Source organism: Stegodyphus dumicola, chromosome 3 (assembly GCF_044657685.1).
Source record: "Stegodyphus dumicola isolate Sdum_Otavi_A_Nest chromosome 3, ASM4465768v1".
In the NCBI taxonomy this organism is placed as follows: Eukaryota; Metazoa; Arthropoda; class Arachnida; order Araneae; family Eresidae; genus Stegodyphus; species Stegodyphus dumicola.
The window spans coordinates 150,909,531-150,924,930 of NC_140770.1; the positions used below are offsets into that span (position 1 = coordinate 150,909,531).

Sequence of the window (15,400 nt, forward strand, 5' to 3'; positions counted from 1 at the left end):
AAAAAAAAAAAAAAAGAGGCTAAATTTATTCTATCACTTTTTTGTTTCTCAAAATATATGACATAATTTATTTTTTATACATTTTTAGGAATGGGCAAATAGCTTTCAGCAAGATAAAATTCAAAATTTAATTTTTTTTCCCTTGCCATTAAAGATTTCTGAATTTTATTAATAAAATATAATATTTTTAGAAATTCTGTGAAAGAATGCATGTAATAAATTACAGTGGTATTTCAGTATATGGCTGCTATAAAATAAGTCCAACATTATATATGTTATATTTGGAATATGAGTCATGACTGTACATACTTGTACTACTCTTGTTTACCTCTTTCAAGAGAATCTGTGACACATTTTGCACGTAAGTATGATAGTAAATGTATGGAAACCTGTGATCCCAAACCTTGATCTCAGCCAGATACAGTACAAAGTCTGTAATCCGGACTTGTCGGGACTCGGCAATTCCGGATTAAGGGTTTTCCCGCATTATAGATCATCAGTTTAAATCCGGTAAGATGGCATGCAGAAATTATACAGTTAAAAATATAAAACTGTAATTTATGAAATAAAAAGCAATTATGATCTAAAGGGTATTAAATTTTTTTAAAAAAAAAAGCTTAATATTTATTTGTTTACTTTATTAAACATTTCTTTCAACGCGCGCATGCGTAAAGCATACACATTCTTTACACGCATGCGTAAAGTTTGTGGCTTTGAGGTCCGGATTATAGATCATTCTGGATAATGGACATCCGCATTACGGACTTTGTACTGTATTACTGCACTTATATTAGTTGCCTCAGTGTTGTTTCATGTGGGTTGCTTTCTAGATTCTCTTTTATGAATATAATTTTTTATTCATTTTGTGAATTAATTGATCATATTCTTTAAGCATATTTTTTTTTTTTTTTTTTTACATTTCTGGAATGATAAAAATAATGTCACTTTGCCAAAATATTCTGAAGAGAAAGCAGAAGAAAAGTTCTTTGGATAGATTTTTGATGAACCTGGTGTTCCTCAACCAGATCCAAGTAGGGACCTGACAGAAGAAAAGAGATAAATAAATTTGATAAATTTTCATTCTTGTACAGTATATATTTCATCCTCTGCATTTGTATTTTAGTATTAAATGGCATTTATAATAATAATAATGGGATTTATTTTATAAGAATAGGTTAATTACTTTCTCTTTATTTACTATATAAAAACCTTATTTTGTATAGGTCCAGTTTGGTATAAGTCCAAGGATCTGGAACAAATTAATGATGTATACTGAGGCATCTCTGTCATTTATGGCCACATGTAATACATGGCAAATGTAAATTTTTGAATGCAATCTAAAAATGGATAAACAATGTCTTTCCATCATTCTCATATTAAAATGAATTATTTACTAAGATAAAATTTAAAATTTGCTCTTCATATCTATGAAAAATATTTGTCTACTAGTAATGATAATCAGTTAGCAGTTGTTATGCCAGTAACAAGATTGGAAAATATTGGTGCAGATCATTAAACCATGTACTTTTCTGTATATTTTACTGTAATAAAGTGCTAATTGAACTAGTTTACATTGTAGTCTAAACATCTTTACTTTAAGAATAAATAAATTTTTCTGTACCTTCTTTCTTTTTTTAAGTGTAACTTACTCTTTCTAGAGTTTAATAATCAGATTGAAGGAACAGAGATAAAGCCATTCCATGTGTATTCTTTACTGAGAAAAAAACAAGTATAATTTGGTAAAAGGTTGAATTTGTGAACTTAATAGATATTTTTAAACAATCAGATCAGAGGGATCGCCTAAATGATTGGTGTATTTTCATTATGTGTTAATTTATATATATATATGTATAATTTTTATTTCAGTTCAAAATTGAAATCTGCAAATTTTATTTCAGGAACTACTATGCATTTAAATATGGAAATCTTTACTGACTTCTGATGTAAAAGGCATTTTGAAAATTTTTCTGTCATTTGATGCAATAAAAATTATAACGGGAACTTTGTGTAAGTAATACTAAATCTGGATTACAGATTAATTTATGTTGATGTGCAAATTCCATAAATATTAAAAAAATATTAATAAATCCATTAAAAAAGAAAACAATTAAAAAAATATCAGTAAAAATATAATGCGATAATCCAGTGAAATTAAATATAAATCAAAACCTTACTGCCTCTCTATGAAGAAATAAAACAAGTGCTTGCATTTAGTAATTCTTTTCAGTACAGCAATTTCGCTAACTTAAATTTCAAATGCAATTTCATAGCTCGGGTGGCAAAGCTCCTTGGTAGTCCGAGCCATATTTCAAAATTTTAAATTTTTCGGGAGCCGCAATTAAATACATATTTAAAAGGTATGCAAAAAAGGTATTAAAATTTGTTTATAGAAATTATATTTATTGAAAACATATAAATAAAAGTACAAAATGTGTGTATTGAATTTAAATATTAAAAACTTAACACATTTATTTTACTTCTCAGTAATTCTTTAAGATACTGGTTAGTTAATAATGATCGATGTTTGGATTTCACAAATTTTAAAGTGGAATAAAATGATTCACATAAGTACATTGTTCTGAGTATTGAAATAATTTGACAGGCAGCCTTTTTTAATTCAGGATAGTTCGATTCTGGTACAAATTTCCAAAATTCAGTTATCGCCTTCAACTTATATTTCAATTGTAGATCTTGATCTTCTTGCACCTCTATTAATTCTAATTTTCCATATGCTTTTTGGGTCATAATTATCTGGAAATGGAAAATTCACCTTGAATTATGTTAATTTCAAATGGATTCAGAAAAAAATCAAGAGACGATTTAAAATATTTCAAGTCTTGAATCTATTTTGGAATTCCGTCAATATTCCTTCTAGCTTTTTTATATACTTGTTGAGTTTTTCTTGTATAATATTGGAACAAATTTTTTTAGTTCGAGGAAGATGACAAAATGTTTTATGTCCTTTTGAAAAAGCTGTAATTTAGTTTGAAAACTAAATATATACTGTGAGAGATCAGATATTATTTTATCTTTTTCCTGCAATTGTAAATTCAGTGTTTGCAAATGTTCCATGACATCAGTAAAAAACAGTAAGTCTTGTAACCACTTGTCATCGTCTAATTCTGAATAAGTTATTTCCTTTTCTTTTAGAAATGCAGTTATTGGATCAAACAAATCTACAAATTCATTTAATACATTGTAGCTAGATAACCATCTAACAATGGAAAAGAAATTATTGTCATCTGGAAGTTCTTCATCCTTTAATTCTTCAAAGAAATTTTTGGCATTGGTACGAATGTAATTTACAATGTGTAACACTGTTTTCATAACATCAGGATATTTTAAATATTTTGTAATGAGATGCTCTTGGTGAATTATGCAGTGAATCGGTATGAATTGCGTCGGATCTGTCAGCACTATCCTTATCTTTAGGGTAGATGTTTTTATTTTATTTGGCTTATAATTGCGTACTAAATGTAGTATTTCATCTCGATGTATTCCGTCTTTGATATGATTTAAATCAAATTCCTCGTCATTATAATTTGCTTTCGATAGTGAAGAAAGTGACACAGTTGTTATTACGTTTATTTAAAAATTTCGATTGACAAATTAGTCGGTATTCTCGACACAGTAATTATAGGACTTGAACACCGGAGCTTTTTAACTGAACAAGAAATTATATCTGTTTATAGAATTAAAGAGAAAGTATTATCACATAAAATAAAGCAACTTAAACAACTTACATTGAAAGAAACGTTTAATAAAGTAAACAAATAAATATTAACTTTTTTCTTTTTGTAAATTTTGATACCCTTTAGATCATAATTGTTCTTTGTTTTATAAATTACGGTTTCATATTTTTAATTTTATAATTTCTGCATGCCATCTAACCAGATTTAAACTGATGATCTATGATCCGGAAAAATCGATAATCCAGAATCGCCGAAGTCCCGAAGAGTCTGGATTAACGGCCTTTGACTGTATATATATACATACGAGTTCAAGATGTTTCATGTCATTGATCAAGATATGGCAGTAGTTTGTGAATGCAGTTTGTTGTCAAAGAAAAGCAGTTTTAGTGTAGTGATATTTCAGTCAAACTAAAATTCTTTTCTATTTTAGTTATCATCCATGAACATTATTTATGATGAGCTTCAAGATGTTAAAAATCATTGTGAGTCTCAGATTGTTGGAACTAAAATAGTTGCTTGTGTTCCATCTATGGTTCGAGTTGATATAAGGTAAGCTAATAGCTTTCATATTTACAGTTTGTCACATATTCTGTAGTGTATTTGTTTCCTTTAAAATAAGAGTATATCATAAGTTCAACAATTGTTTAATAGTAGTCATTTGTAGTTTTTTTAATGAAAAGAAATTATTATACAACTTATGAAACTGGTCATCATGATTTTGCATTTCATGAAATGTGGTTAGGATGTTTTTAAGTATTAAGGGTAAGATTGTAATGTTTAAGATAAAGAAAATCATACAGAAGTCAGCTTTCATTTTAATTATGTTTATGCTCATCTCAATTAAAAAAAAAAAAATCTCAAATCTGTATTTACTAAAAGAGAATATGACTTGAATGCAGTTTGGTTCTTGCCAAGAAATTTGCCGAATATATATAATAATAATAATAATAATAATAATAATTTGAATATTTCTCCTTTTCATCCTTTACATGATGATGATGTAGTTAATTTTGATCTTAAAATTTCCAAACCAAAATCTTTTTTCTGTTAAGCTAAGCCTCCATATTCGATAACAATACACTTTTCCGCTTGCTTCATTCTGCTAACATGTATATGGATCGCTTCTATGTATCATCCATTGTCTGAAGATGTGCTAAGCTATCAAAATAATACTCATGATCATGTGAATCAAATTGTGCATCTTAAAAATTAGCTTTATCTAATAATAAAATTGTATTGAATCTATGGAAATCGTAATTGTAATTTTGCGAAAATTGAAAATTATGAGGTGTGACACAAGAAAAAAAAAAAGAGACTTGTCCAATAAATAAGTTGTATGTATAGAATCAGTTCTTCATGAAATTATCACCTTCATAGTGGCCCCTTCAGCATTTACACACTTCTGCATTTGGTACTGCCATTGTTGGTAACAGTTCTGAAACGAGGCCTTTCAGGAGATTTTCTGTTTTTGTCTGAACCTCTTCAACTGAGGTAAAATGGGGCTCCCTTTAAGTTAGATTTAACATTAGGAAAAAAGAAAAGCGTTGGAGCCAATGCTATATATAAATGCTATATATAAACAATGCTATATAAGGACAATGCTATATATAAATCTAATATATATCCTAAGTTGTGCTTTCGAGACATGAAAAATGCAATTTGAATTTTATCAATCAGCCTAGTGAAATGGGAGATATAGAACTGTCTCCTTTTTTCTGCAGTCTACAGTTAGTTAATAGGAACACTATCCCAAAATAAAAGTTGGAACTGAACCAAGATTATTAACTTTTTCCTTATCTATACATAGTGGAAGCATGTTTCAGTCAAACCAATAACTTACAATGAGAAAACAAACAAACAAAACAAAACAAACAAAAAAATATTGGATATTTTTTAATTATAGGTGATTTAGTAATCAAGCTAAGCAGTTTTATGCCCAAATATTTAAAAAACTTCATCAATGCGTCTATCACATTAATTTATATCAAACATTTGAACTTTGTGCACTTAGAATCTGACTCTATTTCTGGAAAATTTTTTATACTTGTAAAATTTAAAATAATAATAACACAAAAATAATAAAACATAACACATACATTAATTTTTTCTTATAATTATGGTTTGCTTATATATGAGATATTTTCTGTATCAGATGAACTTTTTATCTTATCAATGTGCTGAATGAGTTTTATGTTCCATTTAAATATAAATTAATTGTTTTTACAGGAAAACTAAGCATAAGCAATTAACAGCATGTCTGCAATTCCCTGAAACTTATCCTCTCTATCCTTTACTTGTGGAGTTAAAAAGCAAAACTCTGAGTGAGAAGTTCTTAAGTGGTTTGACCAAAGTTTCTGAAGAAGAATGCAAGAAATTTCTAGGCAAACCTCAGGTTTGTTTTGCAATTCTTTTCTTTCTTTAGGTTAAACTAATTTCTCTCTTCAATTAACAAAACATTATTTATATTTTTTATATTCAACTATGAAGGATATTGTGCCTGACAGGATTGCGAAGGTTCAGAGATTTCAAAGCAGTGTGTTGCTACTTGACAAAACATAAGCTATTTATCTTTCAACTTGAATCAATAAATTCAGCATTCACCGAAGCATATGATATTTCTCTTTGGAATTTAATCAAGAAACTTAATGGTTTAAATGAAATATGTTGCTATTGCCCTAAATAAAGTACTTATATCTTCTAGTACATTGCCATTTGACAAAGTGTAGAATATTTAACTTTCAAATTTAATCTGTCCATTACTGATGAACAAACTAAGTAATTTAAAAGCAATAAATGAAGTTCTTAATATTTTGTTTTACTATTTAATCTGATTGATATGAATAAAAATGCATTTAATTCATAATATATCTAATTTAAAATATTAGACATTTTCTGAAATTATTTTAGCTAGATTTATTAAAATCATGAAATATTGTTTCTGTTTTCTATAATAGCACTTTTAGGCAGCTGGCCATGTAAACGGCTAGTAATTATAAAATGTAAAAATAGCCCTAAAAGGTGAAAATAAAACATGTATGTTGCATTACTGTGAATTTTGCATTGAAATAGTTTAATCTATTTCATCATGAAATAAGTATGATTTTTTTGGGGGGGATGGTTAAGAGAAATAAATTGGCTGGTTGAAATTTGTTTTTACTCTGTTAATTAAAACAATCAACATTTTACAATATATATTTTATCTACTTTTTAAAACTATGTTATAGGTCCTTAAAGTGTTGAAGTTTCTGAAGCTGTTTCTAGATGAAAATCCACTTTCGGTTTGTAGTGAAGAACTGTCTTCCATAAAACGTTTACTTGATGAGCCTGACCAGATAAAATTGAAGCAAAAGACATCTTCAGTGGTTTTACATATAACTAAGGAATCATACTTTTTAAAAGTCAGAGCCGTTGTTCCTGATTCTTACCCTGAAGAGCAAATACAGTTAGTATTTTACAACAAGTATACTTGCTATTTATAACCCCCTCTTTTTTTTTTTTTTTTTTTTTTTTTTTTGTTTATTTTAATGAAAAATAAAATAGGTCACTTCTGTGTTACAATGGTCATTGTGGAAAAAAATTGCCACTTCTGCCACACTTTCATTGTTCGCTGGCTAAAAAGCAGTCCTACTTGACATTATTCATTCCTGACATAGTGAGAATGAAGCCCTCCATTAGGTTTGCAACCTTAAAGTGCTAAACATTACTGTGTGTCCATGAGCATTTTGTAATTAGCTTAACATGCAGAAATAATTCCTATAAAATTTGCTTTATATCAAAATATTTAGATGCTTGCATATGCTGTTTTAATGTTATTTTTTGTAATGTAAGCAAAAAATTGTAATATTTACAATTTAAAGAAAAATTTAAACCTTTTTTTAATTGAATAGTGTGCACTTGCCCTTTTTCAGCATTGGCAACTCCTAAGGCCAAAAGTGGTGGCCATTTTATTGTGGAGACATCTAATACGTGGCCACTGTTACCTCCAGTGAGAGAACAGAAAATTTATATCCATGTCTTCTGCAGGATTCTAACACAGGCTGTTTCGTATTGCAGTCAGCTATTCTAACCACTATACCGTCTGGGCGGCATTTAAAGTAACATAAAGGACAACATTAATAAGAATTATGATAATCATACATTTAAATAACTCCATGCAGTAATGAAGTAAAAAGTTTAAGGTTTCAAATATGATTGCTATTATGTTCTATTTCCACACTTATATATATATAAAATTTTAACTTTTTTTATTATGTAAAACATTTAAATGACAGTTGTAAGCTATGTGTCTTATCCAGTGCATTTATATTCATAGAATAAAATAGTAAACAATACTCATTCAATTAAATCGAGTGATTTGATTGAAGTAATTAAGCATTCTGACATCTTTTACAGATTTAAAATTAAATTAGAAAGCAACCTTATTTTGTTGCAGATTTTGAATAAAATTATCAATTTTAAGGATGATCAGACGCAGATCCTTATTTTTCAGGAACAAAAACATTTTTTGAATCCTTGCTACTGAATAAGAGGGACATGCTTCTAATTGCTTTGGAGATCTATAAGTTTTATTCAAAATCTATGTCAGACCAAGCTTGCTTTTTTGCCTAATTTTAAAGTTGCTTTAAATGTAATTTGTCTGTAATACATTTGATGCAATGGGCCCGTAAAGGCCTCTTGTATCAAATGAAACTATCAAGAAGTTGAAGTGTATTATGTATGATATACAGGGAGTAAAGAAGTTAATACCTTTATGCAAAAATCCGTAAGCAAGCACAAAGCTCAAATTCATCATTCTTTCAGATGCAAAGTGTGTTATAAATTTTTGATTTACTTAGAAGTGAGAAAAATGTTATAATATTCTTTCAAAAAGAACACATCTTCATCATATTATGCAAAATATATATTAATGGCACCTGTATATTATTAATGGTAAAAGCATTTGAAATTCAGCTTAAAAGCTGCAGATGGAAGAAAGATGCAAGAAACTATGCACAAGAAATAAATTTAAGTGCAAAGAGAATAAATGCAAATTCTTTCTATAATTCTTTTATTATTTCTGTGCATTTTATTGGTAAGTTTTTTTTTTTTCCCACTCTACATTTTTTGCATGGCAATTCTCTTTCACGGTGGCCTATATAGTATGCAAGTTTCATTAGAAATTTTATGCTTATTAAACCATATTTTTTAAAAACAATAGTCTTTGTTTTAATCTTGTAATTTTTACTTAAAATAATCATGCTTTTATCTGGGTTTTTATTGCAGAATTCAAATTATTGATTGTAATTTTCCCCCAAACTTTCGACGCTGGTTTGTTGGTCAGTCTACAGAAATAGCTCGCCAGTGTGTCCAGAAACCATTGAAACCAAAACCAAAGTTAGTTTTTATTTCTCCTGTTACTTTTAAATTTCATTTAGGTTTAATGCATTATTAAAAATGAGACATTTCAAAATTCCTTTATAATAAGTGTGGTAACTTTATCATCATTTATGTGTATATTGAAATAGGCTTAAAATATGCATTTAAGAGGAAACAACTAATTATTCTTACCAAAATTTTCTGATGAGATGATTTTTTACATTAAATTTGTAATTCCAAATATCAGGTTCAATGTTTCTTCTAACCTACTTCGGAAACATACAAGGACCTGACTAGGAACAGAGAGCTTACTAAAGCTATGTTCACTAATTGTAGTAAGTAGACAGGATACAGACGAAGGGTATACAAAACCCTTTATTTTTCTTTATATACAATGACTTCCGTACTTCGGAATACAATGACCCTCCACTCGGGGTCTAACGTAAAAGATATAAAAATAAAACTAAACTCTAATTTAACTTTAGAATAATACACGTGGAAGATTGGCCTTATAATAACAGGAAGCGTATGTAGCACAGAGACTGTGAACACTACAATACGTTTAATTTATCAAGAGGATTTAATACCTCTGGCCTGGAAGGCAAATAGCAACTGCGTAACTTCTAAGGTAAGCGGCCTGCTCGAACTCACTGCTTTCTCTCTCTTTCGCTTGGCAAAAAGGCCACACTTAAATACTTGGCGCTCGCCAGACAAACTTTGCATAAAATCCTTCACGCTTATAATTCTGGCCGGAAGTCGAAAATAAGAAGTGATAGTAAAGATTTAAAATAAAATAAACGTTAGTAAAACTTAAGATCCTTACACAAATACTTATGCAGTTAAATTATTTAAAGAAGTGACTTATAGAACAAATTAACAAAGCTCAAATACCTTATTAAGGATAATCCTCCAGATTTGAAGTGAGTATATATAGTAGTACTAAAAAATTAAGCTTCAAGCACAGTGTGAGTTATCTATTTATAGGTATGCTTGATGTACTGATATAAAAAATCATGCTAACTCCAGATTTAAATTTATATCTCACTTTGAAGTTATCTTTGGTATCAAATGTTCTACATGGTGTAAAGAAACTAATGGGGTAATAAAGTACTTGAAATGTGTCTTAAATTACACATCTTATCACTTTTCTTTTGTGTAAAAATGATTTTATTAGAAATGATCATAAAAATCTGAAGGTTGTAAAACAATAATTTCAGATAGCAGAATAAGAAAATAAAAGTTACGGGATTTTTTTAATCTTTTTTAAAATTCTTTATACATAGCTGCCAACTCTTCCGATTTTAAAGGGAGACTCCTAGTTTTTCAACACATCTCCCAATAAGGCATCAAGTTTTCTGTCTTTTTTTTTTTTTTTTTTTTTTTTTCTTACTTTTAACTAAGGAAAGTGTTTCCCACATGTAACTTATTGAATTAATGACACTTATATTATACAAATTGCACCTTTCCACCCCTGACGAATTTCAGAATAATTTTTCCTATTAAATTTTATTTCTTTTGAATTCTATTATTTTTCTTCTTAAATTTTATTTTTATTGAATTTTTCATATTAAAATTTCATTGGATCTAAACTGTGTCAATCCACTGTAGACATGTGTTGAATTTTATATGAAGATTCAAGCAATATAATTTTACTTCAATATATGGTATGTTGTAATCTACATAAATATTATGTACATTAATTGTTAATTTTAATTTCAACATTTTAAAAGTACTCTGATAAATTAAAGCTTTTCTTCCATACTCAAGATTTCCTCAGTATATAAGTGTATTGCCAAAGAACATAAAATTTAGAATATCTAATTAAATGTTAATATATTTCATAATGAGAATCATGTCATAAATAATTCAGCAACCTGAAATCATGCATTATGATGTGAATTTAAGTCAGTGTGAAGTTCCTTTTGTTCAGGAGCAATGTTTAAAGTTTATTTTAATGTTGTTTTATAAAATAAATTGCTTTTGAACATATTTTTGGAAAATTATTTTTATTGGACATTAATTGAATTACATTCACAGGGATGGTTGTACACCTTGTATGACTGGAATTATGGATTTTTTATTCTTGCATATCTGAAATTGTACCCCATAACCATATCATCATATGGATACATGTGAGATGATATTGCTAAAAGTGTCACAGAACATTAATTTACATAACTGTCAGGATACATTAATTTTGAAGGTGAATATTGTTGATTAATTTCTATTGAAGCAGAAAATGCAAAAATTATTAAGAATTTGAAAAGTTATTCTAGAAAAGGAGTTGAAATAGCCCTAAAACTACCCTTGTAGAGTTGTATTTAACATACTAACTGCTGCATAAAACAACTACTTTTATTGCTTTGATGAAATCAGAAGATAATTAACCAAATGTCATTTCAGATGGGAAAGAATTCTGTTAAACCAAGGAGTCAAAAACTATCAGACAGATAGTCACTTCTTCAAGAAGAGGAAAAAACATATTACGTACCTTTGTATAGAATTATTTAGGCTAAACATTGATAGTCTAGATGCTATGAAGACTATGAAATATTGTTTATTCATATTAAAAAAAAATGACTTTTCTTTAATCAGAAAATTCCTCTCAGGACACTGTTGGTAAAGACTTCAAAAATAATTTATTGAACACTGGACATTTAACAAAAATTCTTCATATTCCATGAACTATCCTCCTCCTACTAGCCCTCATCATCAGCAACTGTTAAGAAAAAATGTTGCGAAATCAAAAAGAAGAGTACATGTTCGTGTTATGCTTCAGTACATGTTTGCAAAAAACATGCAGTGAAACATAAAATGTTCAATATTATACTTTTTGCTTTGCTGATGAAAATATATGTGTATGCATTTATGTGTATCATATCAATATTACGAATTATTCAAAATTATCCTGCATTTTTACTTTGCAGTAATTTTTAGAATTTTTGAAAGTTGATTTCAGATTTCCACTGTATCTGTAAAATTGGTAATATAAATTAAAAGTTATACATTTCATTGGTCAAAATGAAAAGTGTATTGCTCTTTGATATTTGCATTTCTTTTGGAAAAACGTTTGAATTAATTTATTTAGCTATACATTTTTATATTTTTCTCTGTAAATAATTTTAAAATACTTTCATGTAGTATGTTAATCAGTGCATTCATTATCAGTTTTCTTCTATATGTTTGCAAACAAAAATATTTTATTTGAAATTTTAATTATTTTCAATATGTTAAAGTATGTGCATGATATAATTGCATCTACTTTCATGTAATGCATTTTTTTTTTTTTTTTTTTTTTTTTTTTTTTTTTTGAAACAGAGATCCACCATTTGAACCTAAGCCTTCACTTTGGCCTACATTGAAATTTTTGATTGATGAGATAAAAAGGTATCCATCTGAACTATGCCAACTATGCAAAGAAGTATGTTTCCCTGCAGATCCATTAGTAAGTACTTAAATGTTCAGAAAAGGTGCATGCTTTTTCATAGAACAGTTTGTTAAATCAGGAATCATATTACACCATGATGTTTCTCTGTTGTATTGTTTTCTCTACTATATTTTTGTACATAAAATGATTTTGCCATGATGTTTTTAGCTTACACAATGACTGTGGTTGTCATTTGTCATACCTATGTTTTTGCCAACTTGAGCCATGTATATCATATTTTACCTCATTCAACTAATGTAAAAGTTATTTGAAATCTTAAGCATGGAGCTTTCATGTTTTTCCATGGTCAGTTAATCAATCAGTGTAAGCATAGATTGCACTGAATGTATATCTCCTTTGTTATACATGTATTTATGTATACAGTCAAAATTCTTTAATCCGGACTCGTCGGGACTTCGGCGTTTCCGGATTATCGGTTTTTCCGGATTATAGATCACCAGTTTAAATCTGGTAAGATGGCATGCAGAAATTATAAAATTAAAAATATGAAACCGTAATTTATGAAATAAAGAGCAATTATGATCTAAAGGGTATCAAAATTTACAGAAAAAAAAGCTTTATATATATTTGCTTACTTTATTAAACATTTCTTTCAACGCGCGCATGCGTAAAGCATACATTACGCATAGTCGAAATTAGAAAATTGCAATCAGAAAACTATTTGATGTGTATTCATGATATTTATAATGACGAGGAAGTTGATTTAAATCATATCAAAGACGGAGTACATCGAGATGAAATACTACATTTAGTAAGGAATTATAAGCATAAAAACATCTGCCCTGAAGATAAGGATATTGCTGACAGATCAACTTCCAGTTCATTGCGCGCCGCGAAGCCCCCCCCCCCTTCGCGCAGAGCAGCGTGAAATTGATAAACATATTTCGGAATGATTAGAGAATGAAAGGATATGCCTTTATCCATTTTTTGCAGCAATTCCACTGTTTGTTTGATGGACATCGGAACATGCTTTCACTTTGTAGATCCTTTGTTAGCTCCAGAATTGGAAATTCTTTTTGACATAATCAAAAGTTCAAGCTTACTTTTACAAAATTGCTCTAACAGTCTGCAAAAAATAATAAGCTGGATCCAATTTGAAGATTAAGGAACAACGCAATCTGCAACATTAACTGAAATAGATAATGAACGCGCAATGAACTGGAAGTTCATCTGTCAGCACTATCCTTATCTTCAGAGCAGATGTTTTTAGTTTATTTGGCTTATAATTCCTTACTAAATGTAGTATTTCATCTTGATGTACTCCATCTTTGATATGATTTAAATCAAATTCCTCGTCATTATAAATATCACAAATGCACATCAAATAGTTTTCTGATTGCAATTTTCTAATTTAGACTACGCGTAATGTCTGCTTTACGCTTGCGTGCGTTGAAAGAAATGTTTAATAAAGTAAGCAAATAAATATTAAGCTGCTTTTTTTTTTTTTTTTTTTTTTTTTTTTTTTTGTAAATTTTGATACCCTTTAGAACATAATTGCTCTTTATTGCATAAATTACGGTTTCATATTTTTAATTTTAAAATTTCTGCATGCCATCTTGCGAGATTTAAACTGATGATCTATAATCCTGAATCGCTGAAGTCTCGACGAATCCGAATGAATGACTTTTGACTGTATATATGTTTTTTTAGTTTCTTCCAGTAATTTGATATAAGATGAGTGCTTGACTAGGGAAGACATTACTTTGCAGTAGCAAGTGAGTTCAGGTTTGAAGATCACTTTTAAATATCAGTTACATAGTAGAAGATCCAGAGAACTTTTGAAGAATCACAAAATCACTTGATAATCCAAATATCTCCTTGTTACTTGTTGATTGCCTTATGGCATGGCACATCACTATGGGGCCAATCTCCCCCTGCAATTTTTATAATGACGTGTTACATTTTTAGCAGAAGCAGGCAAGCAAAAGATATCCTTTGGATAGCAATCAAAGGCTAGCTGGATTGCAACGGTATTTATAGTTAAAATGTTTTATTAATCTGATTGACTAAAATGTATAGGCAATGCCGAAGTTTAAGATGACATAATGCAGAAATAGTTATGAGATATGAAGCAGTTTTGAGAAAGTTATTAGTAGAGAGGATGTACCCATGTTAAAACTGAGCAGATAAGAGGCTTTTTAAATTATAATTTTGATTTACATATTTTTATCTTGCATATATATACAATCAAACTGATAAGAATTGGGGCTTGTCTATAGTAAATAAAGATAAGGGACTTTTCTTAATTTCTAATTTTCTAACTTTTCATTAATCCTGATTGATATTATATCATTAGTTTTTTTTATTTTATGAGTTAATTGGTTTTCATAGATACACACACACACGCATGCATACTCACAGTCACTTACATTCACACACGCACACACAAAATTATGATTTCGGATTGTATTATGAAATTTAATTCGTAGTTGTGTCTTTTATATTAAAAAGAAATTGCTGGCACTCTTACATTTATTGTATATCTTAGTTCATTTATAAAAACATATGATTTTGAATCATCTTGTGAAATTTAATTCCATTTTGTATGTACTATATTATGAAGAAATTAATGCTATTACTTGTACATTCTTTTCATGATGAAAGTTATTCTTTTTCAGACTGCCATATTACTATAAGATGTATGATACACCAGTATCCAGGTGGATATGACCACTGAATACTGGTAGTTTGATGCTGCTTTTGAATCCCAGCATGTGTAGGGGTTGTCATGGCCTTCTATGTGTATAAAATGAATGACTATCATTTGGTTAGAAGGGTCTCTATGAAGGCATTGTTTTCCCTGTAAAATATTCCTCACATGCTTTGCCTTTTAATCAGAATCAACTGGCTACAATGTTGTATAAAATGATGCTCTCTGGTGACAATCTGAAGCTTCTTTTGTTAT

The 15,400-nt window shown here is 28.8% G+C and overlaps 1 protein-coding gene across 4 annotated transcripts in view; it reads left to right on the forward strand.

The window, feature by feature from the left end:
- The window catches only part of LOC118179758 (uncharacterized), a 57,457-nt gene that overhangs the window by 33,144 nt on the left and 8,913 nt on the right, over nt 1–15,400 (forward strand). For 2 of the 4 annotated variants that reach the window (XM_085813480.1, XM_085813477.1), the window contains exons 2-7: nt 1,899–2,007; nt 4,123–4,241; nt 5,919–6,084; nt 6,917–7,134; nt 8,955–9,065; nt 12,366–12,492. In XM_085813480.1, coding sequence (XP_085669606.1) covers nt 4,132–4,241; nt 5,919–6,084; nt 6,917–7,134; nt 8,955–9,065; nt 12,366–12,492 — 732 coding nt within the window. In that variant the 5' untranslated portion in view covers nt 1,899–2,007; nt 4,123–4,131. Of the gene's footprint in view, nt 1–993; nt 1,032–1,898; nt 2,011–4,122; nt 4,242–5,918; nt 6,085–6,916; nt 7,135–8,954; nt 9,066–12,365; nt 12,493–15,400 lie in introns of those variants that run through there. The other 2 variants (XM_085813479.1, XR_015040306.1) reach the window with 2 other exon arrangements.